Source organism: Microtus pennsylvanicus, chromosome 6, assembly GCF_037038515.1.
Source record: "Microtus pennsylvanicus isolate mMicPen1 chromosome 6, mMicPen1.hap1, whole genome shotgun sequence".
Taxonomy (NCBI): domain Eukaryota; kingdom Metazoa; phylum Chordata; class Mammalia; order Rodentia; family Cricetidae; genus Microtus; species Microtus pennsylvanicus.
In genome coordinates, this window is record NC_134584.1 from 37,840,938 (window position 1) to 37,867,090 (window position 26,153).

At 42.3% G+C, this 26,153-nt stretch overlaps 1 protein-coding gene across 3 annotated transcripts in view; it reads right to left on the reverse strand.

Moving 5' to 3' along the window:
* The window catches only part of Arl15 (ARF like GTPase 15), a 362,817-nt gene that overhangs the window by 257,077 nt on the left and 79,587 nt on the right, over window positions 1-26,153 (reverse strand). Inside the window, exon 2 of one of the 3 annotated variants that reach the window (XM_075976043.1) lies at window positions 3,577-3,719. The exons of the other annotated variants lie outside the window; for them this stretch is intronic. Within the exon in view, the coding sequence (XP_075832158.1) occupies window positions 3,577-3,624 (48 nt within the window). The 5' untranslated portion in view covers window positions 3,625-3,719. The remainder of the gene's footprint in view (window positions 1-3,576; window positions 3,720-26,153) is intronic. 3 annotated transcript variants of the gene reach the window in all.

Consider the following 26,153-nt stretch of genomic DNA (forward strand, 5'->3'; position numbering starts at 1 on the left):
TCCCATTCTGCTTATAGAGTATTTAAGGGCAGTAGAATCCATAATGCCAGCTTTGAGTGGTAGTAGCAGGAACTCGGAGACAAGAATAGAAAACATAATGTCTCTGGTAAAGAACGTCAGTGCTACAAGATGGGATGTCATAGAGCTGGATGATGGCAATGGCTACACATCATTATCAATCCATTTGAAGCCATTGAACTACGCTTTAAAAATGGCTAACATGAACAGGGCGGTGGTGGTGCACGCCTTTAATCCCAGCACTTAGAGGCAGAGGCAGGCAGATCTCTGTGAGTTCAAGGCTAACCTGTCTAAAAGAGCTAGTTCTAGAAACCCTGTCTTGAAAAACAAAACAAAACAAAAAAAGAGCTAACATGGTACACATTTTATGTTCTGTGTATTTTAACACGATTTTTAAAAAAATCCATGGGAAAAAAAACTGTATAGTTTATTCCAAATGCCTTCCTCCTCAAAGTCACCTCCTTGACATTAAAAACAATTTCTTTCGTTTCTTCTTCTTCTTCTTCTTCTTCTTCTTCTTCTTCTTCTTCTTCTTCTTCTTCTTCTTCTTCTTCTTCTTCTTCTTCTCTCTCTCTCTCTCTTCTCTCTCTCTCTCTCTCTCTCTCTCTCTCTCTCTCTCTCTCTCTCTCTCTCGTTGAAGCCAGTGACTAGAATAATCCTTGGCGCTTCTTTTTTCCCCTCTTAAACCACGTGTCCAACCCATCAGGGAATTCTGTCAACAACAGCTTCAAAATAGATCCGGAATCCAACTACTTCTCACCACCTCTACCCTCACCACTCCAGTCCAACGTACTATCATCTGTTGCTTGATTACTGCAAGGGCTTTCAACTGGCTTTCCGTTTCCACTCTAACCTCCGATAGTCTATTTACAACACAGTAGTCAGAGCAATCTTGTTAAAACATGTCAGGTCACTTCTCATCTTAAAATCCCCAAGTCCCCCATGCCTATCTCAGTCAAGATAAAACCCAGAGCTCTCCTGGTAGATGACAAGGTCCTTAAAAAGCTTCTGCCATCTTCCTCTCCCCACTGGAGACACAAAAACCACCCCCCAAAAGTATGATACTTGAATATGTTGAGTACTTGGAACTGAGGGACACCAGAAGACCTTAGAGTCTCAGGACCAAGGTCTTTCTGATCTCTCTTATCTTTCCTTCTCACCTTTGAAAACTGCAGAAGCCAGGGTTCCTCTTTTGCAAAGCAGATCATAGAAATTAGAGACCTTTCCCAAAGCAAGTAATAAAAACCCAAGGCATCATTCTAACTTTCCACCCAGTCTTTCTAGTCACGGCAGCTGACAGAATTCTATGTTCTAGCAGTATGTTCCACGAATGAACTTTTACCTTTTTAATCACATTCCATAAACTTGGCACATCTCAGACACTGATCAGACTCCTACCAAGTCTGCCCCCTCTACAGTTTATGCAAATGACAAAGAACAGGACAAGTAAGCTGGGGCCAAAAGCTCTTCAGAGAAGAGAAACCAGTGGGCGTGGCAGGACTAAAAGGAGAACACAACCTCACCGAGGTCAAGGGAGAGGGAAAGTAAGTCCAGAAGTCAGAGACAGTGATTAAAAACCAGAAAGGCTACCCTGTCTGGGAAAATGGAATAAGACAATGATCTTTGCAGGCACATTTCAGAGCATGTAATTGTTTGCTTGTGGGGACATATAAAATGTCTGCGCAGGAGGCTATCTACCACACACACGTAGAAATCAGAGGACAACATTCAGGAACTGGCTCCTTCCTTGCACCATGGAGTCTCAGAATTGAGCCCAGGTCACTGGATTTACTGAACAACACTTTTACCAGTAAAGTCAACTCCACGAGCAGAGGTAAAGAGAGAAATTGGGGCATGTACTTAGTGCCTGCCACACTCTTCTCACTTAAGTTCATCCATGTCATTCCTTCCGTTCCCATGGCTTCAAATAGTTGGATGAGTTCCTTTTTTGGTTTTTTTTTTCTTTTTCTTTCTTTTTTTTGAGTTTTTTTTTAGTGTGTTTTTATTTTTTTTATTTATTTTTATTTTTTTTATAAATTTATTTATTTATTAAAGATTTCTGTCTCTTCCCCGCCACCGCCTCCCATTTCCCTCCCCCTCCCCCAATTAAGTCCCCCCCCAGCCCGAAAAGCAATCAGGGTTCCCTGTCCTGTGGGAGGTCCAAGGAACCCCCACCTCCATCCAGGTCTAGTAAGTTGAGCATCCAAACTGCCTAGGCTCCCACAAAGCCAGTGCATGCAGTAGGATCAGAAACCCATTGCCATTGTTCTTGAGTTCTCATTAGTCCTCATTGTCCGCTATGTTCAGAGAGTCCGGTTTTATCCCAGGCTTTTCCTTAACCCACATCTAGCTTTTTATCTAGAGAGCAAATTAAAGAGGAATGTAAACTTCCCACCATACATCTAGATCTACACACCCTTTAGGTACTCCTAATGAAAACCAAAACTCACTACCGATCTTACCATAGACAACAAACACTTGCTGCTTGTTCTTGTGTATCCTATGTTTTAACAAGTGCATCGCTGACCAAACTATCATCTAAAACTACAAATCCCTGAGCATGGAGGCATGCAAGAGGTAGAGGCAGGGGATCAAACATTCAAGGTCACTTTGACTATATGGCTAGTAGTTAACAGGTCAGTCTGGATTATAAGAGAACCTGTCCCGCAAACAAGCAAACCAAACCAAGAATACACAAAACTATAAATCATCTGGTCTCTCTCCTTTCTGTCCATGATACATGCTGGTATATTAAGCATCCTATTTCTATAGAGTCTGCTTGTTAAATAGTTCTCTAGCAGTTACACTATATCATTTTATAATAAAGTATTAGTTCTTTTTTCCAGAAATGCAGTTGTGTCAGTATATATATTATACCTAGATATGCTAGGTGTTTAATAAGTATTTGATCCACTGAAGTAGCTCAAACAGATCTGTATTAAATATATAGATTTGTGTTTATCAAATTAACTTGTTTTTCCTTAATAACCAAGATGGTATTTAATAAAAAAAAAAACTAACCTAAATAATTTGGAGAAGGATATAACACATTCCAACATAAAGATTCCCAAATGAAAACTTCCACTTCGATTAGGCATCCTCTGGAAGACTAAGTAAACAGTGTGGAAACTCGGTCTCCACATGGGAATTATTCCAACTCTGACTTTCTATGGCCCGTTCTTGTCACTCAGCCTTCGACAAAGACGTGGTTCCCCTTCCTAATTTATTTTGTGTTGTCCAAACCTGTAACTCCAATGAAAGAATACTGGCACTTCCAAGGCAGATAAAATGCATGACAGATAATAGTTTTTACTTTCAGAGGCACAATCCCAGAGAGATATTCATCTTGAACAAGAACAGATAAACCTTCACCTGGATAAACACAGACAAGGACAAGACACTAAGAGCTGCCCCTTCCTCAATGCTAGAGACCCAGGGATGCAGTCTTGACCTTGATAACCTCCACAGTGCCTTGCCAGCAGAAGGCAAAAAAGGTCTCAGAAGTATTTTGGCCCCAGAACATTTTTGAATCAAGTTAGAGAAAGTTATGAAACTCACAGTTGTCATCCTTGACTTGTGTCCAGAAGCACAATTCAAATGGAGCATGGAGTCTAAATGGTTGATGGCTTGCAGCTGGCTGTACTTCCCAGCCACCAAAAGGAAAAAGCTCTAATTCCACCCCAATTAAAAAAAAATGTAACCTGGCAAAAAACAAAATAAATAAATAAATATAAATGTATATATATACTTTTGTGACAAAATGATGAGACAGAGAGGTAACAAAAAATAGCAGACTGCCCTTATATTGCTGCATTTTAACAATGACTGTAGACATTCAGAACTGTTTAGAAGGTTGACATCAGCATGCCTGGAACACCAAATACACAAACCATCTTTGCCCTACCTCCTACATCAGATTGGCTTTAGCTACCTCGAAAAGTACAGCTGCAGGCTTCTAATCAGACTTCTTAGGATATTATCGTAATTTTGTGGCCTGCTTGTTCCACAAAATATAGTGTATTCCCAGTATTTCCATATTGGTAGATGGAAATGACATGGCGCTATCACTTGAGATATAAGAAATATATATTTATTTTTCAAACTATGAATTTACCTTTCTTTTGCCAAACGACAGTATCATCATCATTTCGAGGCCTCAAGTTTCTAGCTCCTATCTGTTACAGATTCACACCACATTCTGCACGTTCAAGTTTAGTGCATGTTGTTCATGCAGTGCCTAATACATTACATTAGAGCCCAAACGCATGGAATGTCCCCTCAACTCGATAGTTTCCCACTTTGTCCTTCTTTACGCACTGTGCTTATAAAATGGGCAAATCAATATATAAAACTAATCATGGTTGCTCTCAAGCAACCTGAATTGATCGGTTAAATATAACCCCAAGTGCAGCTTATGTGAGGTTCAATTACAGCACTAAACGAACAGGGGAGGGGGAGTCTAAGAAAGGTGCCATACAAATACAGGTCTGCAACTCCAGCAGAGGCAAGAGGACCAGGAATTCAAGGCCACCCTCAGCTAAGGACAGTTCCAGGACCATCTGGACTCCCTGACAACCAAGCTCAGCCCCGCCCTCTTCTAGCCTCACTTGGGTGAGGTAAAGGCTCTAGTCAGCTACGTCTAGTCTAATGCCTAATTCCCACAGGTGCTTCAAAAAGATCTGAAAAAGATACTCCTGGGCTTCAACTTTGAAAAATATCTTGTGAGAATAAAAGAGTATCATCAAAAATATAATTATAAAAATAATAAAATCAATACAAAACACAAAATATTCTTGGACAGCAAAGATAAAAATCATTAATTGTGCAAATCTTGAATGTGCACACGAATGTGTGTATGTGTGTCTGTCCGTTTGAAAGCCTTGATTATTAGTACTATTCCCCTCCATGTAAGAAAAATCACCTATATAACTGGGGTGGTAGTCTTAAAAACTCAAGCTACTTATAGTCAATATTTACTTAAGTACCAATACTCAATATATGGTCATTTTTAACAAAAAGAAAACTAAACTCCTATGTTAAGACAGCCATCAATGAAAATATGAACGAAGATGAACCCAACTTTTATCCATTAGAAATATCAACAGTTATGACTGAGCAGCTAAGAACATTTGATTTATGACAGTCTTTCTATGAAAAAAATACCAAGTTTTGTAGAATTCATTTTTTAATGATGCTTCCTCAGTGGGTGGGAGAATGTGGCCACAGCTAAGGTGAGAATGCAGGAAAAACCTACAAATCTTCTGAGCTTGATCACCAGCGCAGAACTCACTTTCTGAGCCACCTCTGCCAAACCTAAGTTCCTGGAGCTCCACCTCATCTCAGCAATAAGAATAATAACACAGTGACTGGAAGGACTAAATAATTCATAATGCAACTCCAACATTATTCAAACAAAATTCAACATGCTTGCAATAGTGTTGTATCAATAGTTTTATTCATCATAGTATTGCCGCTTTATTCCACAATGCCACTGGCTACACTCTTCTCATAGTAAAAGATAACGGAAAACATCTAGTTATCCAATATCCTGGAATGTACACTGTTGATGTTACTTGACTTCTTAAATATGAACCCGCTTTTACAGCTACAGTAGAAGCTACAGAATAGCGGGCAAGATTCTTAATAGGAATGTGAAGAAACACGGTTCTGCTGAAGAATTCTGTGATTTACGGAAGCCCGTTCAAATAGGGCTGGGTAAAAAAAAGGTCATTAGAGTGACCAGTCCTGCTGCATTTTCATTCCGAGACTGAATCAGTGGCTGCATATCGATCCCCAGCAGGAGAAACACCGTTCTAGGTGATGGTCAATTTATGCAGGAAACAGATATGCTCATTGTCAACTCTCCGCGGCATAGAAGAGCCTTGTTTCCTTTAGCATGGGTAGCACGGGTAGAGCTGTCCGCTCTCTGTTCTCTTTCTTTCGGCTGAGGCACACTAGAAACGCGGTAGCACTGTCCAAGTTGTCTGAACATCTTTCGGCAGCGAGAACAAAAGGTTACTGTGAGGCAGAGTCTAATGCCCCCTGGGAGAAGCAGAGAGTTCTGAGGCTGTGAAGCTTCTCCCTCAATATCCCCACCAGCTACATGTTGCACTTTCCCTTATTGCTCAAATTAAAGATGTTTTAGGTCATAGCCCATTTTATATTGTCACATGATCTAATGTGTGCCCCCCCCCCCGTTTATAAAGGGGAAAAAAAACTTGGCAGATTTTTAGTGTATAATTCATTGTAATTGTACAAAAGAGTACATAATCCTCAGCTCTGTCTGAGCTGAACCACACAGGAGTCCTCGCTTATCCGCAAACAGTAAGTCATAAGATTCCCAGTACACGCCTGCACTGTGCATAGCAGCGACCCCTGCTACACTATGCTCTCTCCTCTAGACACACACTTATGACAAAGTCCAATTTATATATGAGACACAGAAAATATTAAAACATCATATTAATACCATCAACAATAAAACAGTTATAACAATACACTATAATAAAATGGAAAATAGGGTGATTTGAGCCCAAGCATTCCATCATTAGGACACTCGGTCTGATAACCTATGAGTTTCTAAGTGGCCAACAGGTGGGTGCCATATATAGTACCAATTCCACCCAGCAAAATCATGACTCACATCCTGAGAGTGGCGAAGGAGGATGGCACAAGGCTTTCATTACAACTTCTCAGAATGGCAAACAGTTGAATATCTATGCAATGTTTGTGTTCGAGGTCCCTCATTTAGTATTTTCAAATGCCCTTCAAAACAGGTAACTGAAAACACAGGAAATAAAACTGTAGGTAATGGGAAAATAGTATTTATAGTTTTTTTTTAAAAAAAAAAAAAGAACCCACAACACTTGAATTCATAGCCGTTCAATGTCAAATTTATTTTGAATATTTAAATTTAAAGCTTGTTAAAATAAAGAGACATTTGCATAACTCATTTCCAAAGAAACCTTTGGCAGTAGACTCAAACAGGTCAAAGATTAAGTTATCTAAAAGAACATTTTTTAGACTATACTTCCTAACAAATAAACTAGTATCAAATGCTGACATTTTACAGTTTGAATTACAATGGAAAAGTAGCTACAGGGCCTTTCAAATGGTCACAAAATTCCACTCTAAACAGAGCAACAGGATAAATGTAAGCACAGTGATGGGTCCTTTTCTCTCTCTCTCTCTCTCTCTCTCTCTCTCTCTCTCTCTCTCTCTTCTTTTTTGCAGTAAATGATATCTCTCAAAGAGCTCCATTTAAAAAAAAAATTAATACCCTTTTTTAATTCTAGAAAAGAGAAAGAAAGCTGGGCAGGGTGGTGCACGTCTTTAATCCCAGCACTCAGGAGGCAGATACAGGTGGATCTCGAATTCTAGGCCAGCCTGGTCTACAGAGCAAGTACCAGGACAGCAGGGCTACACAGAGAAACCCTGTCTTGAAAGTACAAAAGAAAAAGAAAAGGAACAGGAAACAAAATAGAAGACGATCAAGTCTGGGTCTCCTTCCACCCTACTCCCCAATACTAATATATACAAAGACAGAAGACAACAAGGGCGGGACATCAAAAGAGGCCCTGTGCTGGCCAATCCTTCCTGCTCCTCTGTGTGCTAGGGCGCTCAGAGCAGTTCATCACACCCCACCTTTGGCTCACTTTAAAAGTCCCAGTGTGAAAACGTGCTGACAGAAGCTTCGGGAATCGCAAGCATGAGACAAAACAGAGAGGAGAGGAAATACTAGTCAGGCAATTCACTGAAGAAAGCAGCATGGACTTGTCTAGGTGCTCTCCAGGTAATGAGAAACATCTCACGAATGCCAAGGAGAGGACGTTAAATGACTGCTCTTTTAACACGCCTTTCAGGCACATGTCTTAAGGCTGGTGTCACAGAAAGGCAGGAGGGGCTACCCCTCCTTCATGATCACACTAGCTCTGCACATAATTAAAACTAATCCTTTTACCTGGCTACATGTCTTACAAGCAACCTGTCTAGTGCATACATTAAAAAGGTCTGGATGTTTTGCACCAACAAGATTCAATCAGTCCATTTGCATTGGTGGGAGTGGGGGGATGCAAGTCCAAACAACATCAGCTCATTCACTTATTTAAAACATTCAGCAATTTTAAAAGGCTTAGGAAACACGAAGCATAATGGTGTATCAAAATGACAAGCCTTCACCACACACACAACAGCCAAATTTGCTTACCTGGAGCTTTGAGAGGCAGCCAAGACATGAAAAACGCCACAGAAGGAAAGCTTATGCCATGACTTGCACTAAGAACAGGCTGCAGAAACAAGTGTTTGCAAACCAATCGAGGTACTTGATATCTATCACACAAGAAAGGGAAGAGGGGGGAAAACCACCAAAAAACCCTCTCTCAGAACTAGCTGATACAATTATAACCCAGCTCCAAAAAGGGATTAACTGTAACCTGCCCACGGGTTAAGCAGAGGTCAGCGGGACACTAGCCTCACTTTCACAAGACGCTGAAAGCCTTGACGTTGGTGCCAGAGAAAACACATTTTACCTTGGCTCATCTGTTGGTGACAAGATCTTTCCTACACAGCTTCGTTTATCTCTCTGTAATCCATCACAGAGAGGACAAAACAGTAACTCAATAAATTACGCCGCACTTCTTCAATAACTACACTCAGAGTTTTTATTTAGATGCCACAGCATTAACGGGCGAGAGCTGATTGTCTCCACCAATCTTGTTTCTACCACTTTCTGTGGTTCATGGGGCGACTCTGGTGTAGGCTCCACCTAGAACATTTGTGTGTTTAGGCGTGATGCTTGCATCTTGATAGCACACCCTGGTTCACCATCAGCTCATGCCTATGGCTTGCCAGAGAAAGGAAATGGGTATCAATCACTCTCCATCCTTCTGCCCTGGCTCAATCCATTATTCTGAGTTTGTTTCACAGACGTATGACGTCACCACTGCCCCATCTACCATACTGCCAAGGAAAGAGCAGGTGCCGGTGCTGCGCTTTAGAAGTCTGCCAAGGATTATTTGCCTACTCAACCAGGCTTTGGAACCACCCGCTGAACACGTGTGTTCTTCCCTGTAACAGTCTAGTCTCAGGAGTGGATCAGGATAGGTAAATATACTTCAGTGTCCTCTCACTCCTGAGGTCTGATCACCTTCTCCTCTGACTTGGGTGCCCTGGCCTCCAAAAGTCCCCTAGTTGGGACTGATTACCCTAGCCTTTCTTCCGTAAGAACTCTGGTAGCCAGAATCCACTTTATTCCTGATGTGTCTCCCCTTAGTAATTTTTCTACCCATTGCCCCCTGCAATGCTTGCTTGCAATACATTCCTGCCAGTTCACACGGAATGTGGTACTGAACACATGGTCTCCCTGTCAGCAGGACCCTTCTGCAGTGGTCCCACCTGTTGCTATGGTGCTGGACAGCTCTCCTTTATGGTCCTTTGGTTTGGTTGGTTTGGTTTTCCAAGACAGGGTTTCTCTGTGTAGCCCTGGCTGTCCTGGAAGTTTCTCTGTAGATTAGACTGGCCTCGAACTCAGAGATTCACCTACCTCTGCCTCCTGAGTGCTGAGATTAAAGGCATGCACTATCACTGCCTGGCATCTTTATGGTCTTTTATCATGGGCTAAAAATACTTCTTTAAAAGGTAGTCTCAAATCACATAAATTCCCCCACTGATCTCCTGACTTTAGTAACTGAGACTCCTTGGCAAACTTCAAGCCAGACATTTTAAACCACATATGCATAAAAATCAAGTGAGCAAAAGGCAGCTGTCAAGAAATTCAAGGGAATAAGAGATTTCTCTCACATCATAAAACATGGGCATTTCGAAAATCATAGGAATGAAAACCCCCCGCCATTTTTTGGCCTGAGTTTAATGGTTCTTGATCCTTTAAGAGCCTTACTGTTTAATTTGTTTTTAGGCAGGAATACTAAAAGAGGACCCTCCCACACCACAGAAGAATCAAAAAACAAACTGTGTGTGTCTGAGTGTATGTGTGTCTATCTCTCTCTTTCTCTCTGTGTGTGCGTGTGTGTGTGTGTGTGTGTGTGTGTGTGTGTGTGTGTGTGTGTGTGAGAGAGAGAGAGAGAGAGAGAGAGAGAGAGAGAGAGAGAGAGAGAGAGAGAGAGAAGTAGGGGAGAATATCTACATCCTTTTGAGAGAGAGCGAGAGACTATCCGTACCCTTTTTCTCTTTCCTGAAACCTGCACCTATGACACAGAGTGACGGGGGGGGAGTGACAATGAGCAGACTGGGGTAATTCAGATGGGCCCCCATGTAACCCTAAGTCTTTAAACAGGGAAGAGGGAGGCAGAGGGGCCTGAGCCAAAGGGATGGCACCATGAGAATGACAGACATGGCTGGTTTTCAGATGAAAAGTACCTACCAGTCAAGGGATTCAGACAGGTTCTGGAGGTTGGGAAAGGCACAACATGGATCTTACTCCTTAGAGCCTCCAAAAAGGAACTCAGATATAATTTCATCCTGGTGAGAAACCACTGCTGACCTCAAACTCGCCAAAACATTAATAAATCTGCTCTGCTTTCAACTACTCAATAAATGGCAGTATGTTGGTTGCGTGAGCAATAGAAAACACGTGTAAGCAAAATGCTTTAAAAAAAATCAACAAGGAGCTAGAGATCTCCTAACTCAGTGGTTAAGAGTATTAACTGTTCTTCCAGATGACCACGGTTCAGTTCCCAGTACCCACATGGCAGTTCACAGCTGTCCATAACTTCAGTTCTAAAGGGATCTGGCACCTTCTAGTCTCTGGGGGCACTGAACACAGATGGTACACAGAGATGGTACATAAACATTCATTCATGCAGTCAAAACACCTATGCATATAAAATAAAATCAACAAATGATCTTCTCATATTAAGATATGTAATGTCATTTGACAGGAAATTATTGCTATACTAGTTGGAAGGGAAGGTGTGAGGTTTTCTTTTTTCCTTTATTTAATTAATTTATTTGTTTATTTTTGAGACAGGGTCTCACTATGAGACCCCAACTAGCCTCAGACTCTCTATATAGACCAGGCAGGCCTGGAACTCACGGAGATTTGCCTGCCCCTGCTTCCTGATTGCTAGAATTAAAGGTATGTGCCACAATGCCTAGATTTTTCCCCCCATTTTTCATTGTTTTTAAAGTTCAAAGTAATTCCCAAAATATCACCTTTCATGGTTGAAATCAACAACAATAAAAAATCTCGACAACAAAAGTTCTTAACATATTTCTAATTTAAGACCAACATGTGAGAAGTCCCAGAGAAGCCGCCATTTTCTTCTCTGAGGATAGGCGCTTCCTAGATGACTTCCCGGTCTCTACCATGGCTTCAGGTGGTTCTCTGCTGTCCACTGATACGCAGCTGTCATCTTTCCCAATACCTTGAAAATAACTGTAGGTTGTTTTTTCTTTGCCACCTAGGCTCATCTTATCCTCCCTCCTTTTCCCTCTCCCCTTCCACCTCTTCCCGTCACAGGCACACATTACCTCTTACAAACGTCGGAGGACACAATCTAACACTTAATATCAACCATCCAGAAACAAAACTGTCCCTCATCGAGCAGACTGAAATGCTGAGATAGATTCCAAGCCCCTAACTTCTCCTCACAACATTACTATTAGCTTCAAAGGACACAGCAGCTAGCAAGGCGAGGGCCTTCACAAATGTACTGCCTGACATTGAAACTCCCTTCCTTATACAACAGAAGAGATTCCTGACTGACACCACGTCTTTCCTAAGGTGCAAATGGGATGACTGTTGTAATATCCTTTCCCCATTTCCTGAAGAGTGTGAAATGAGAGCAAACATCTGTGACTAACAGAGCTGGCTGCATGAAATGATAGTTTTTGGTAATCTTACACAAGCCTCTGATTCTTGGTAATGCTGGCTACTGAAAATCATTTTCATCACTGGAACCAGCCACTATTTTGATAGGCAAATGAATGCTTCCCAGAACTGTTTGTGAACGTGAAGTTTTCCACAGTCCCCAGTGAGGGAGATCGAGCACGCTGCCTCCCCACTTCCACTAAGCTTCCTTGCTGCAGTTTGAAAGAGCTCACTTGTTCAGAGGTCACTCACTTCCCAGGACAGGGAGGAAGGCATGCTCTCTCGACTCAGTGACATTTCCTAATGTCCACACTGGTCAAGTCGCACACCGCCCTCAGCCACACAATTTAGTGCTCGTCCTTAATAGTATAGTTCTATAAAGATCCCCAACCCTGGGAGTGGACCCAGACAGCACCGCGGTGCAGAGCGATGAAGACTGGCTACTAAAGGAGGAGTGATTTTCCTCGTCAGAGAGAAAACCCAGCATCTCTGTTTGTAAAATAGCAACCAAACCACAAACTGTCCCACTGTGACAATTCTATCGCTAACAGTGATGGAGAAAAGAAAACAAAACCACACACTGGACACATGACGATCATCGATGCCAGATTCCATTCTATCCCAGGATTCCCAGAGGAGGCTTGCAGGAATTCTGGCCTGCCCATGTTTTCACTTTCCTCTCTCTCAACCCTTCTGGGAACCTAACCTCAAACTGTCAAGAGTGAGCAAAGGCTTTTGGCGACAGGTATCGCTCTGAATTCCTCATCAGGACCTGTAGTACCTACATCTGAGTTTCTATCCATCATTTTGTTGGCGTTTAAACGAACTCCATGCTGTAGCCTTCTGAGAACCCTGGAAACTTAATGACCCAATGCTGCACCCACACATTCAAAAAGTTGCTGATAGTGGTGATAAAATTACAAGTTTTGTGGCCTTCCTCCCCATATTTCTGTGCAGAATAGAAGATTTAAAACCTGAAAGTTTTCCTCAGTGTTGCTATCAGTGGTCATAATTAAAGCACAGGTCCTTAACATTTTACCCACCTTAGCGCAAGCAGAACTTAAATGCTGGTGTAAGCATGACTTGTGCACTTTCTTTATGGAGGAACACGTGGAAGAGTCACACACTGGTGACTACACTTGCTGTCAATCCCCACGTACTTCTGACAAAGCCGCTATGAACTCGGTACTCCCGAGCCCTCACGCTGGGTGAAGTCTTCGGCAAGCATGTTTAAGTATCACCACATTTCACCTTTGCGATCCCTTGAAAGGACCACAGTTCAGTCAGTGCTAAAAGAAACTGCTTGCCCATGATATGCAACTAACAAGATCTGGGATTTAAACACAGGTTTCCATCTGCTTCCAGAATAACTATGGCGGTGGCGGCAGTGGTGGCAGTTCAACCAAGGGTTGTGACAGTGGTGGTTGCATTATACTGCCCCTCGGGAAAAACCCAGGGAGGATGAAAAGCTAGTCTATCAACCAAACCTTTCTCCAACAAACACTATGACCCTGCAATGCTACCTCTTCCTAGAAACATGAAAGGCACTGTCTAAGCCGAGACAGCGTGTGCTTCTGTTTGGGACTGCAGGCTGGGGAAATGCTCACAGGACATCTATCCTTTGAGCCAGATTGCTTGTTAGAAAGGAAAGAAGGTTGGGGGGGTAGGGGGGACGACTTCTGATCCAAGCGGCAAGTTGAACACCTGCGCCTGAAACTTCATCAAAGTAAGTTTTAAAAGAAATCATTTACAAAATGTCGCAAGTGCCTGGACATCAAACACAGCTACCACCATTAGGACCACAGGGCACAGAAGACTGCACAGCAACTGATGCGGCCAGCCACACGACACCACGCTAAAGTCAAACAAGCAGAGCTCCCACGGAACAGGGAATGGACAAGAAGCTCAGCAAGGAGAGGATCCAGGCTCCAGAAGCAAGCGAACACGGTACTGAGAACTGACTAGCTCAAAGCCCTTTGAAGAGGGGACTGGATTTTAGGATCTTTCCCCCACTTCATGGAGTCAGGCAACTGCTCAACCACTAAAGACTTCACATCTTTACCATGAAGAGATCAAACAAGGGCTCGTATCTAGTATTCCTCAGGCACGAGTTATAGGCAAAGTATACATCATCAAGACTAAAGTGAGACTGGGGTGCAGGGGTCACCCAGTGCCCCTCCGGGTCGTCTTCACAACACGAGGCTGTAAAGAATCTTATGGGGAGTATCTGACCAGCCTAAGAGATCACCTAAAGATCTGATTATTGGGAACTCCTCCAATAAGACCTAATACTCTTGAAGATAAGTAGACAGACAAGGAATGCCAGGCATCTGAGAAAAGCTGTTAATAAGAACAGACAGAAAAAGGACAACGAAAAAAAAAAACATAAAAGCTCAAAGTAAGCAGAGATAGAACATTCAAGTTTATATGCGTGTATTTTTAACGTCTAAAGTTAAAAGGCATGGAGGCTTGGCATACAGTTGTCACTAGCGTGTTCTCCTGAAGTGCACAAAAACCAGCACTGAGTCCCAAAACCCCACAGACCAGGCATGGTGGCACAAGTCCACAATCCTAGCCCTCGGAAGGTGGAAGTAGGAGGTACAGGAGTTCAAGGGCCAGAGTCCCTGTCTCAAAAGTAAGTAAATAGGTACCAGAGAGATGGAGCAGCAGTCAGAGCACTGGCAGCTCTTGCAGATGACCCGGGTTCCATCCCCAGTGCCCACACGGTGGCTCACAACTGTCTGTAACTCCAGTTCTAAGGAGATCTAACACCCTCTGCTGACCTCCAAGGGTGTCAGGCAAGTATGTGGCATACAAAGTACATGCAGGCAAGCACTCAGATGCATAAATAAATATTTCCCCTGTCTCAAAACGCCAAAAATAAACACATATTTTCTAAAGTAAGTAAAAGAATAAAATACATGGCACCCATGGAAGAAAATCTGCAATGGGGTATCATAAAACAAGCAGAAAAAGAGGAGGGGTTTAACAGAAATTTGAAACACAATAAAAGGCTTAAATTTCGGGGAGGGGGTCTCAAAATGAAAGCATTAAAAATTAAGGATTGGTATAAGAGAGCCAAGAAAAATGGGGGAAATTTCAAGAAAATGTTGCAGAACTCAAAGGGCCTAGCACACTGGCTACAGAAAGGGCCATATACCAAAGCACAGCACGGACTGTCAGAAAACTACAGATGCCAAACACAATTAAAAAATAAACAAAATCCTGCCAACACCGGAAAAGTTAGAGACAAAGGCTTGAGGACAATCTGGGATGGTTCATCGAGATGCCACTTCAAGAAACTTAAAAACAAATGGCACAGATGCCTTTGAAATTGTGAGGGAAAATAATGTCCCACCCAGGCCTCCGCACCAACTAAGCCATCAATCACGAGCCTGATAAGAAAGGTCTCAAAATCGTGACCTCCACTGCACCCCGTGGTGTTGAAGAAAGACGACCTGGATGCCAGCAGGGACCTCACAGGAGAAGAGGTCCCCCGCATGGCAACTGAGGGGCCGCCTGGATGACAGCCACACAACTCCGGGGCAGCAATCAGCCCAAAAAGGTGCAGATTAGGGGCTCTGGGAGAAGTGTCACTAATGTCAAGATTATCACATCAGGAAGAGAAGATGGGGGGGGGGTGGAGCAAATGAGAATAAATTAGTGGCACAGAAACTAAACATCACAATTCACCCCAATGACAATCAAACCGAATGGGGGAACATCAGCATAGCGTAGCAGATGGCAGCCATGTCTAAGGTTTTCAAAGCACAGCAATCTACCCAAAGCGACACACAGCATGAACCATCCTGGGGGTCTGAGGGGAAGAAGAGAAGAGAGGAAAAAGCTGTTTGCTGAGGAGGACAAGGGGAGGAAAGAGTTAATCTTCCTTCCAAAGCCGGGGATCACTGGGGATGCCAACTAGAAAGGAAAGGAGCAGAGATAGAGCACACTGACCAGGAGGCAGCAATAAATTTAAAAAAAAAAAAGCCAAATAATTGAAAATGGAAGAGAGAGATAGAGAGAAGTGAGAACTGGAATTCACAGCTGACTTTCACAAGTTCTATGAAATTGTTTGATATTTTAAAAAGATATTGACATATGGCCCTGATATAAAAAAAAAAAACTCCTATACAATACAGAGGCAAGAGACATGGAATAGAGTTCAATATACACTCATGGAGCCACTTGTATGTTTATGAAATCATTACAAAAATATGCAGGCCTGTATTTTGTAGCACAGCAATACAATTCTTCTCAGCAGAGTGTCTGGAGGTCTTTCGTACTTGAGAGAATATTTAATGAAGAGAAATCACTCACCTCAAGTCACTTTTAGTACCTAGACACTGGCCAGACATGCTGTATAAAAAGAATAACTTGTGAACCATTATTTGCGAAGTCAACATTCTTCCTGGGCCTTTGAGGGCAGTGGCTCTAATTTTTTAATGTTATTAATTCATAACCATGTCATCCCTCCATAAAGATAGCTGCCTTTTTCTTCAGTCACTTTTTTCTCTTGAAGTTACAAACATACAATGAGGTCAAAGGTTACAGAGTGCTAATCAGAATATGCTTTCAGAATAGCTCAGGAGGCCGCCACTTAAAAACTTTTAAAGGGAACAAGGGGTAGAAATCAAATAATTGGTTCTTTGTGTCTTAATATTTTCCTGTAATACAATATCAAAACTTTATTCCTTTTCCATGTGAGCTGAAAGGCAAAAATGCAAGCATGACACGCTCAACTCACAAAGCCTTGCTTTGTTTGCTATGAAGTAATTTTACCTGTAGGATATGAAAGAATAGATCTGCTTCAAAATAGCTAGTAAGAGTCTACGACAGAAGCGTCAGCACCGTGAAATCCTCCGGTCCAACTAAAGTTCTTTCTCTCATGAACTGTAATCCCCTTGGTAAAGGAAGAGTATCTGTACCAGGAATAGTAGATATTAGGAAGTAGATTCTAGAATGTAATATCCTAATATTATCTGCTTTACTAGAATCTACTCTTACTTACTAACCAATTCTAACACATCCTTAGAAATCAGTAACTTAAGATAGTGACTTGAAGACACTAATATGGCATTTCAATGAAATGTCAACGCTACTAAAATATATCGTTAATAGGTTATCAAAATACAGCATTGTAAAATGTCATCAGAAAACTCAAATTTACCCACAACATTCCATCCCCAGATAATTTATTTCTCTTATGGTGATGAGCACCTCTATAAGGCAAAACCTCTGAGATCTTAAAATTAAAGGGCATTTTCAATATCCTTTGGGGGACTAGTAAGGACATGGGGACTTGGGTTTTCCAATGAGTGTTTTGTTGCTGTATGAATCAACAAATCCTCAATGGTTTCCAACCATGAAGATTTTTTTTATGAGTAGAAATATCTTACAGTTGAAAATAACGCTAAACGCACATTGTTACACCTCTTTCCCTTGCACATGCAAGTGTGACAGAAAACTTAATTAAATTGACAAACAACCCAGGGTTGGTTCAGTCTTTTAGAAACCAATTTAGTGGCCTTTCTGCAATAATTCATCACACAATCTGCAAAACAAGTAGAATTACTATGGAGACTTGTATCAGCAAAAATGAAAATATACATATTTTTAACAAGTATTTTATAGTCGTCTGTGTAATCGCATTTAAGGGGGTGTTCTATCATGACACAAAAGTCAAACCAAAATTTCCTTTATTCAAAAGACAGACTATGCAACCGTTCAATCAGAAACACATTTCCAGGTTTTTTGGTTTTGTTTTTGCTCCTATCAGGTTGATGACTGATGCTGCTGCAGAGCTGGTGCTGTGACTGTCAACTTTCTCCCAGTCCCACAGGTCACTACACTGGGCATCAAGTCTGGGGTAAGAAGAGAAGAAAAGGGAAGACAAGCGAAGGAGGCGGTGGGGCGGTAGCAGCTCCATATAAGATGCTGAATAAGTGGTACCTCTGGGTTCTAAGATTTATCAGGGGACTATTTACTGATTAAGTGGTACCTCTGGGTTCTAAGATTTATCAGGGGACTATTCACTGATTAAAGACCATGCCGTTTTCCTTACCTACATTCCTGGAAGTAATCCAAGACCAAACAGCAAGTGTTAGTTATAGGTAACACTTTTACATTCTCATCTTATCTTCCTAGAAGAAATGCCTCTCTTTTAATAATTTTATTGCATTTAGTTGTGTGAGGTTGGGCGCATAAGTGCCTGTGCATCACTTTGCCACACACACGCACACGCACAAACACGCACAAACACACACACACACGGAGGTCACATGACAATTGGCACCATAGCGTCCCGGGGATCCAACTCAGGTCATCAGGATTGGTGGCAAGTGCCTTTACCTACTGAGCCTTATTATTATACAGAAAAGAATAGCCAGAAAGTTTAGGGAGGAAATAAAGAATAGACAAAGCACAAAATAAGGGTCTGCTTATCTGGAACAGCCCTGCTTAACTGGACAATAGTTTCAACAGTTAAAAATGCCAGGTCACACATGTGTTAGAGATCGGGATGACTGGCTGATTCCACAAAGAATATGTTTGGCTGCTAGTAACAGAAAATTCCCTCTATGGTGTTTTCAATGAGGTGCAAACAAATTTAAAGGAACAGAGAGATTTTACATAGCACTTCTCCTCTGTCTCTATCTCTCTCTCCCCGCCCCCCGTGTAAATGTACACACACACATACACAATATACATACATACATACACAGTCATGGAGGCCATATACTCATACAGGTTTTGAGTCAGTATAGTCTCAGTTAACACCCAACTGTGTCAGCTTAAAAGCAGACACACTCAATGCCTAACAGGCAAAGCTGTGTCCCAACAGCATCATACAGAAAGATGCAATCAGACCATGTGTTATAATTGCCAATCACTTCATTAATAATAATGCCAACCTCTGGTTTAAATCAACAGGACTTAAAAGAAACTAGCTCCCCCCACACCCTCCATCCCCCCACCCCTGCCACAAGGTAGTAAGAAAACTATCTAGAAGCTCTAAATGCTGTAGCCATATTCAAAGAGAGACAACTAAAAAGGAGGGGGGAGGATCTGAGTAAGCCAGCTACATAGATCTCTCTTCACGGGGGAGCAAAAGTTTTCTTCAACTCCCTAAGTAGGTTCCTCCTGATGGTGGCACACTAGGGAGGTAGAGGCAGGCGGATCAACGGGAGTTCGAGGTCAGCCTGCTCTACAAAGCAAGTTCTAGGACAAGCTCCAAAGCTACACAGAGAAACCTTATCTTGAAAAATACAAAGAAGCACAGCCACACTGGGCTGTGAGGCAGCTGTGGGCATCTTCAAGCCACTTACACAACACAGGGTGTGTGTAGTTTAGACAAGTTCATAGGTCATTGTTCCATGTTAGACACACTGCAGCCTTGGCAAGGGGGAAATGGCTTTCACTTGTCAGTGTGTGCTGGGCTCCACTGGGCTCTGTATTTTATATTTTCTCCATATTTTATATTTTCTCCATGGGTATAACCTGCTGCATAAACTGAAATGTGCTTTCTTAGCTTTGAACTAACTAGTCAAACAGAGACAGAGTGAGCAGAAGTGAATTTAGGGGAGAGGACACACCTATTAAAGGAGTATATATCATTAGCCACATAAAAATAAAATAAGAGATGGGGAGCGGTACTCCCGACAACTTCAAATACCTAACCTATCCATACCGCTGTTTCCACAGCTAGAAAAATGAGGTTGTTAAATTAGACGCCCTCTACGGTCCCCTAAAGCTCTAACATCCTGTGGTTCCTTTAAATATGTCATCCAATCAAGTAAACAAGGCATAAAGTGTACTGTCAAAACTCCCTTCTAAAAATAGTAAACCCGAATGACCATGTGGAGGAGTCCCAGAGAGAAAAATCCTTAAACTAAAGAGGAAAAAAAAAAAGAATTTACTTAAATAACTTTTCACACTTTGCTAAAAAGGCTAACATTCCATTCAATCCTTCCAATTTCCAGCAAAACACACGTGTAAGAAAGGCAGTTAACGTTTTAAAAACACTATAAATGTGTCTTGTAAAATTTATACTGTTTCTTACAATGAATTTCAAATAGTTTTCAAGTCCAAAATGGTAAGTGTTGAAGCTGGCCAAGGGTCGGACATCAGCACCCTCTCCACTGGTCCAGCAACCACTGACACATGACTGCCCCATCAACAATGCACTAGAGCCCTCAAAGCTCAGGGAAGATCCCTGGGCATCCAGAAGAAATACGCTTTGCAAAGAGAATAAAAATAATTAACCTCTTGGGTTAAGTAAAATGGACAAAGAAGAGAAATGGTAAAAAGACAGATTTGGAAGAAAAAAAATTTGTTCAGCAAAATGTTCCCTTATTTCTTTTTTTCTGGGAAATCATCTAAGTTTACAGCCATATAAGAAAGGTAATCAAATTCTTTCCAGTAAATCGGTCATAATTCATATGAGAAAACAAATGGAGTGGGAGGGGCAGAGGTTAGGGAGAAGGGCAGGGAAACCACGGTCCGGATATAAAATAAATAAATACAATTTTAAAATTAATTAAATAATTATGAAGTTAAATCCTAATAATCAGAGGAACCAATGCGGGGGGGAGGGGGATGTAACTTAGGACACATATAACCTAAAGACCTGAACAGGGGCAAAGCCGAAAAGCCATTACTTCATTATTCTTGAGGGGAATGTAACGCAGAGATTGAACGCAAGCATCAGTTACAACACCTTTGATACAGCTGATAAAGCACTTATGGCTAAATCCAAACGCACATGGTAAGTGTTTAAAGACATGCTAGAATAACAGCCTAGCAAATGGTGATTGCATGGCATGGAAAGGAAAAAGGACTGCAAGCAGAAAGGAAAAAGCCTCAAGGAGACCAGAGGAGGCTGGCAGGGAGCCCCCCACCCCACCCCCAGTCCCTGCATTCAGATCCATCCCATTTTGCTTTGCTACAGCCCAGGAAAGAGGTAGGACACCCTCTGAATGAGAACTCTGCCCTGTATCTCCATCCTGGCAGGCCAAAGGGTCAGCATGGGTTTCCCCAAACGCCCCGTCTCAGAGAAATGAAAGAACTTGCTTTGAAATTTGCAGCCCCATCCACCACCACCAAGTCAGTTCCCCACATACTCTCTGTCCTGGTCTCAGAATTTTAATCAACTCTCCCCGCCCCCAGCCTCCCAGCCATTCGTCATTTACACCAATGTACAATAATAGGAGAGCACATTTCCAGACGAGCCTCAGCATGCTCGGGATGGGATGACCCTCACTCCTCAGACGGCACTGAAGGGAAAAGTGCAAGTGACCCATGTGAAAAAAATGGCGCTATGTAAGTCCAGCCTAAAACGTCGTGAATGGGCCATGTGGCATCTGCACCCTCCCAGCTTCACAGCGCCGATGATTGAACACCGCAGAGGGTTTGGGTCGTATTTATTTATTTATTTATTTTGAGCCCCGGTGTCCCTCACTTTCCTCCAAGAAACCTGTGACTCTCGGAAGAGCATAGTAGCTGTGACCCCACGCTGGAAGGAGGTATGATCAAAGGCAGCCTAGGCAGACTTGGGAAAACATTTCCACTGAGAATGGACATACTGCCTGTCAAAAGGTTATTCCCACGGCGTTGGGACAGCAGATCACATTTCTCAGGAGTAACAACATGAAAGGGCAGAATCTGGCCACAGTCACCCACATACATGTTTTTCTTTCCAACAAGGGCAAATGGGAGACACCAGCCATAGCAGAAGCCCCTTCTTATCACTCCCGGGGCGGGGGTGGAGAGGGGTATGGCGGGAAGAGTGCCTTTCCCTAATCAATACGGACTCTGAGCTTCAGCCACTGTTTAATTCCTTTTATATTTTTCTTTTCATTCAGAAACAGCTCACATTCACCAAGACTTTTCTGTCTTAAACTTTTTTTTTAAATCCAAGCAATCACAAGCTATATTCTGTGGAAGACAAAATAACTTGGGAGGCGTAAATCTTAATGTCAATGACAGGAAGGCTTTGGCGAACCATTACCATAAATCTGACAAACGCTAATTTGATGGGTGGCTGTATCTGTCTGCTGCACGGCCAGTCTAGACAGTCTATTGAGAAATCTTAAAACACAACTGTTTGTTCCCTGTAACACCATCTGGATATGGCAATAAGCTCCGACCCAGCGCCATTCACACATGGATCAAAGCACATGCTAATGCTATCATGAAGTCATACACATAAAAAATTCAATCTGAGAACTCGAAGCAATTTTCCTAAGTCTTCAGTGGAGAAACCCCCAGACTTAGCGAGACTCAAGCTAAGTGTGTGAAGGGGAGAGAGGAGGAGGGGGGAAGGAACCGAATATTTAATGAGCTTGGCTTCCAGAGGAATGTTAGGCCACCCATTGTATTGGAAAAAGACTCATGTCACACTTCAGTCATGGTACCCGTCAGGGTGCCCCTTTACAAAAATTGATCTGAGGACCTTTGTAATTACCTGTTTCGGGCAGAGGGAGGAGGGCGGATTCAGGGTGAGAAATAAAAGATGGGATCCGAGGTATAAATCGATCATTATATCATATGAGTCTGGACTGGCGGAAATGTTCAATACTGCGAGCAATATGAAAAATCTTTCTCATTAAACCGACTGTGGCTTTAGATCAAAGAATCAAGGGCCTCCTATTGAACTCCCTTAAATATTGCAAACATAAGAGCACGTCTGGCTGTGCATAAAATAGAAACAAAGTCCCCACCCCCACCCTGGGCACCCTCATCCTATAGCTGGCTGGAGAGGAGCATTCCTCACAAAATCTACGCGTGGGTCAAATACTAAGAATCCTGACTTTTTCCCAAAATTCTATAAAGTAGCCATGAATCTGGAGGGGACGGCAATTTCATAAACGTTACTCGTTTACAATTCTAAGGTACTCTTTGGAACACGTCACTCCAGGGCACCTTTCCCATTGCAGATTGCAGGGACACTGTTTAATCCTCACCGCCCTGGTATGGAAGCTGCCCAGGAAGAAGTGAAGTTGCTAAAGCAAGGGAGTGTCACCCCACTGGTAGCACCGCCAGTAAGTCTGATGCCTGCATTTCCTGCCTGGCTGACATCACCTCCCATCAGAATCTGAGGGAGAAAAAAAAAATGACAAAAGGCACCTTAAGAATGTGCTGTTCTTATACTCATCTCTGTCTGCTCGGAGACAATAAATATGTTATGTCCCGATTTCACTCCCTTGGCCTCGGTCACACCAATTCCCACTGCCATCTTTTATCATTTTATTTTATTTTTATTGACCATTACAATAGGTGTGTCTACGTTATGTGTATATGGGTGTGCACAAGCACACACACTTGACAACATGAACTGCCAAAATGCATTATCCGTGCTACGGGAGGCGAGTTACACAGCAAAACCGGTGAGAAATTACATGCTTTGTCTGTCAAAGATTGTGGCTTATGCAGCAAATTTCGAGCTTACACAGTTACTACAGAGTTAGCTACCCGCGTCAGCTCAGCATAAAATGGGAACTGAAGTGAATCCCTTCTGTTCCACAATGCGCAGACACTTCATCTCCTGCGAGAATACCTGCTATAATATGCAGGGGCAACAAGGGAAAACAGCAATGGTCCATTCCTGTTTCTAAAATGCCAGATCAAGTCCATAATTTTACAGCGCTAGCTATGAACTCAGTGATAAATGAGAGAACAGAAGATGAACAGCGAAGCAGGAATTTTCTTAAAATTCAATTTCCAAGAAAGACATCTCCCAAAGTATTTCCTACCACAAAATATTTCAAATGGAATATTAATAACATAATGCTCTCGTTTCTTAACAAAAGGGGAGAAATCTACCAATATCCCATCCAACATGGAGTCTCCTTCAAAGTATCTTAAGATAAGTTCTTGACGCACCAGCTGCCAATCAACTGTACACGTTTCCAATTTAAATGACAATGTTTTTATTATATATTCAACCTAAGCCACGGAGTCCATTACTACAACATAATCTGGATCACAAAGAGAGCCAGAAGAGCAGCCTGTTTCTCTGAACGACGTAATTCCAGAGAGACCTGCAAAAACCCAACTGAAGAACGTAACCCATCTCTTCCAAGGACAGCTCTTGTCCTAACTTCCAAAGAAATAAAAAACCACACAGATATGAGCTAGCTTAGTCTGCAAGTTAATTATACCCAAGATTTCTTAGCAGAACGAAGAAGTATTCCATTTGCATGATTCACCACGATGATTAGGTGGTACTCTAGAGAGAGTGAAGATAAAAATACTGATCTAAAATCACTGGGATCATAATCATTCTTGTTAGCCATGTTACATATTTATATAGACTGTTTTTTACAAATATAATTAAACATCTATGTGCTGCTCCCCTATTACACAGACTAAATTGCAACTGATAATCATGTTGTCTACCAATAATGGCTTCCTTTCAGGCTGTGGCTGTAATTCTGTAAGTTTAAAAGGGGGGAAAAAATCACCCAAACATTGCTTAATGTAGCTAATCAGGCGTTTTCAAAATTAGACTGTAATGAAATGCTAGACAGCGCTTGCAGGCTTTGAAAAGGGGCTGTAGTGGAACCGTACTGCCATCTACTGGCTGCTGCTCAACAGCGCCAGGCGCTAACAGGGCCCGCGTATCTAAGGGCAACCTCCTATTTATCTGTGCTTTACCAAGGGAAGCCTAAGGGAGACAGCACCAAAGACACCCAAGGAATCAGAAATTTCAGACCTGACTTTTAAAGAGAAAGATTTCATTTTCCCAACCACCATTCCAGAGCATGGCGTGGTTTTCTGCCTTTGAAATGTGAACGCATAATGACCCACAATCTAGATAGTTCCTCCTGCTAACAACCCACCAAGAGGGTGCTGTACCGACGAAAGCACGCACAGACTATTGTTTTCAACCCCAAAGCGTGCCCCTCAGACAGATGTCGCTTCTGAGAAGAATAGCATAAACCAGCCGAAGTCTGCAATAAGCACCTGTGGATACGCTCATTCATGCACCAATCACAACAATCTGGGTTGCCAACCAGGAATCGCTTTATTTGGGAGTACCCTTCGGGCCAAACCTGGCTAGGCGCCCATGTTACAGCATTTAAACTCCTCTGGGAGGAAATCATAAGATGAACGGTATTCTAGGTTTGATTGACTGACCCAGAATCTACACATCAGACTACAGGGTGTCACCAGAAGGCCGCTTTGCACCCTTCAGTGGATGCTTCATAGGAGTTCAACTGATTGCTTTTAAGTAACCTACAAGCAGATGTCAAAAGTGGGAAATACAGAAAGACTCTTTTTTAATTTTTTCATTTTATTTTTATTTTATGTGCACTGGTGTTTTGCCTGCAGGTATGTCTATATAAGGGCATCGGATGCCCAGGAACGGGCGTTAGAGTGAGCTGCTATGTGGGTCCTGGAAACGGAACCCTCTTTCTCTGGAAGAGCAGTCAGTCCCCTTAACCACTGAGCCATCTCTGTAGCCCCCACAACAAGACTCTTTAGTGTACATGGGGCTGCTCTGATGTCCCAACTGAAGACCACAGATATGTACACGGGTCTTCTATCTGAATACATCATGCTGCATACCCCAATGGCTCAAAATAGACATGCTGCAATTATGGGCTACATGCATTAACACCTTAGACAAAAACTGCTACTGCTGGGGCCTTTGGGTTCTTGCATCTTTTAAAACAATCTGGAAAAAAAAAAAGCAGAGATTACAGACAGAAAACATTTAAATGACAGAATTTTTAAAAGGGATTTAGTCTCCACTAACATAGCCCTTTTCGGCCACATAATTGAAGAACTCTAAAGAACCACAAAATAAACTGAAAATCCCAGACATAAAGAGATCCTCTTATTAATTAAAAGCAGCCCTCTCTCACTATTAAAATAAGGTTGGCCATGCATACTTTATTGCTGTCACAGTCTCACATGAGGCAGTATTCAAAACACATAAAAGTAAAGTTGAATAGTTCTCTATGTGCAGAGTGGAGTTAAGTCATGTCTGCTCGCACAGAACCGTCTTGCAAAGCCGCCACGGAGAGGATGAGAAAAGAAAGAGCAAACCGCACCGAGTCTCAAATCCACTGCTCCTCTTTGGGTGGGGGGTGTTGCGGACACCGCGAGGTGAGCCAGAAAATGCCTGAAACTTTCTCTATTGTAAAAACTGGAACCAGAAATTAAGACAATCGCCACAATAGAAAAGAGGCAGGGAACTGAGTAAATAAATTACATATTAATTAAATCCAAGTTCTTTGGGGACTTTTTTTTTATAAGTCTGGGTTTTGGTTTTGAATCTGTGAAGTGTGTATTGGGCTGGTTT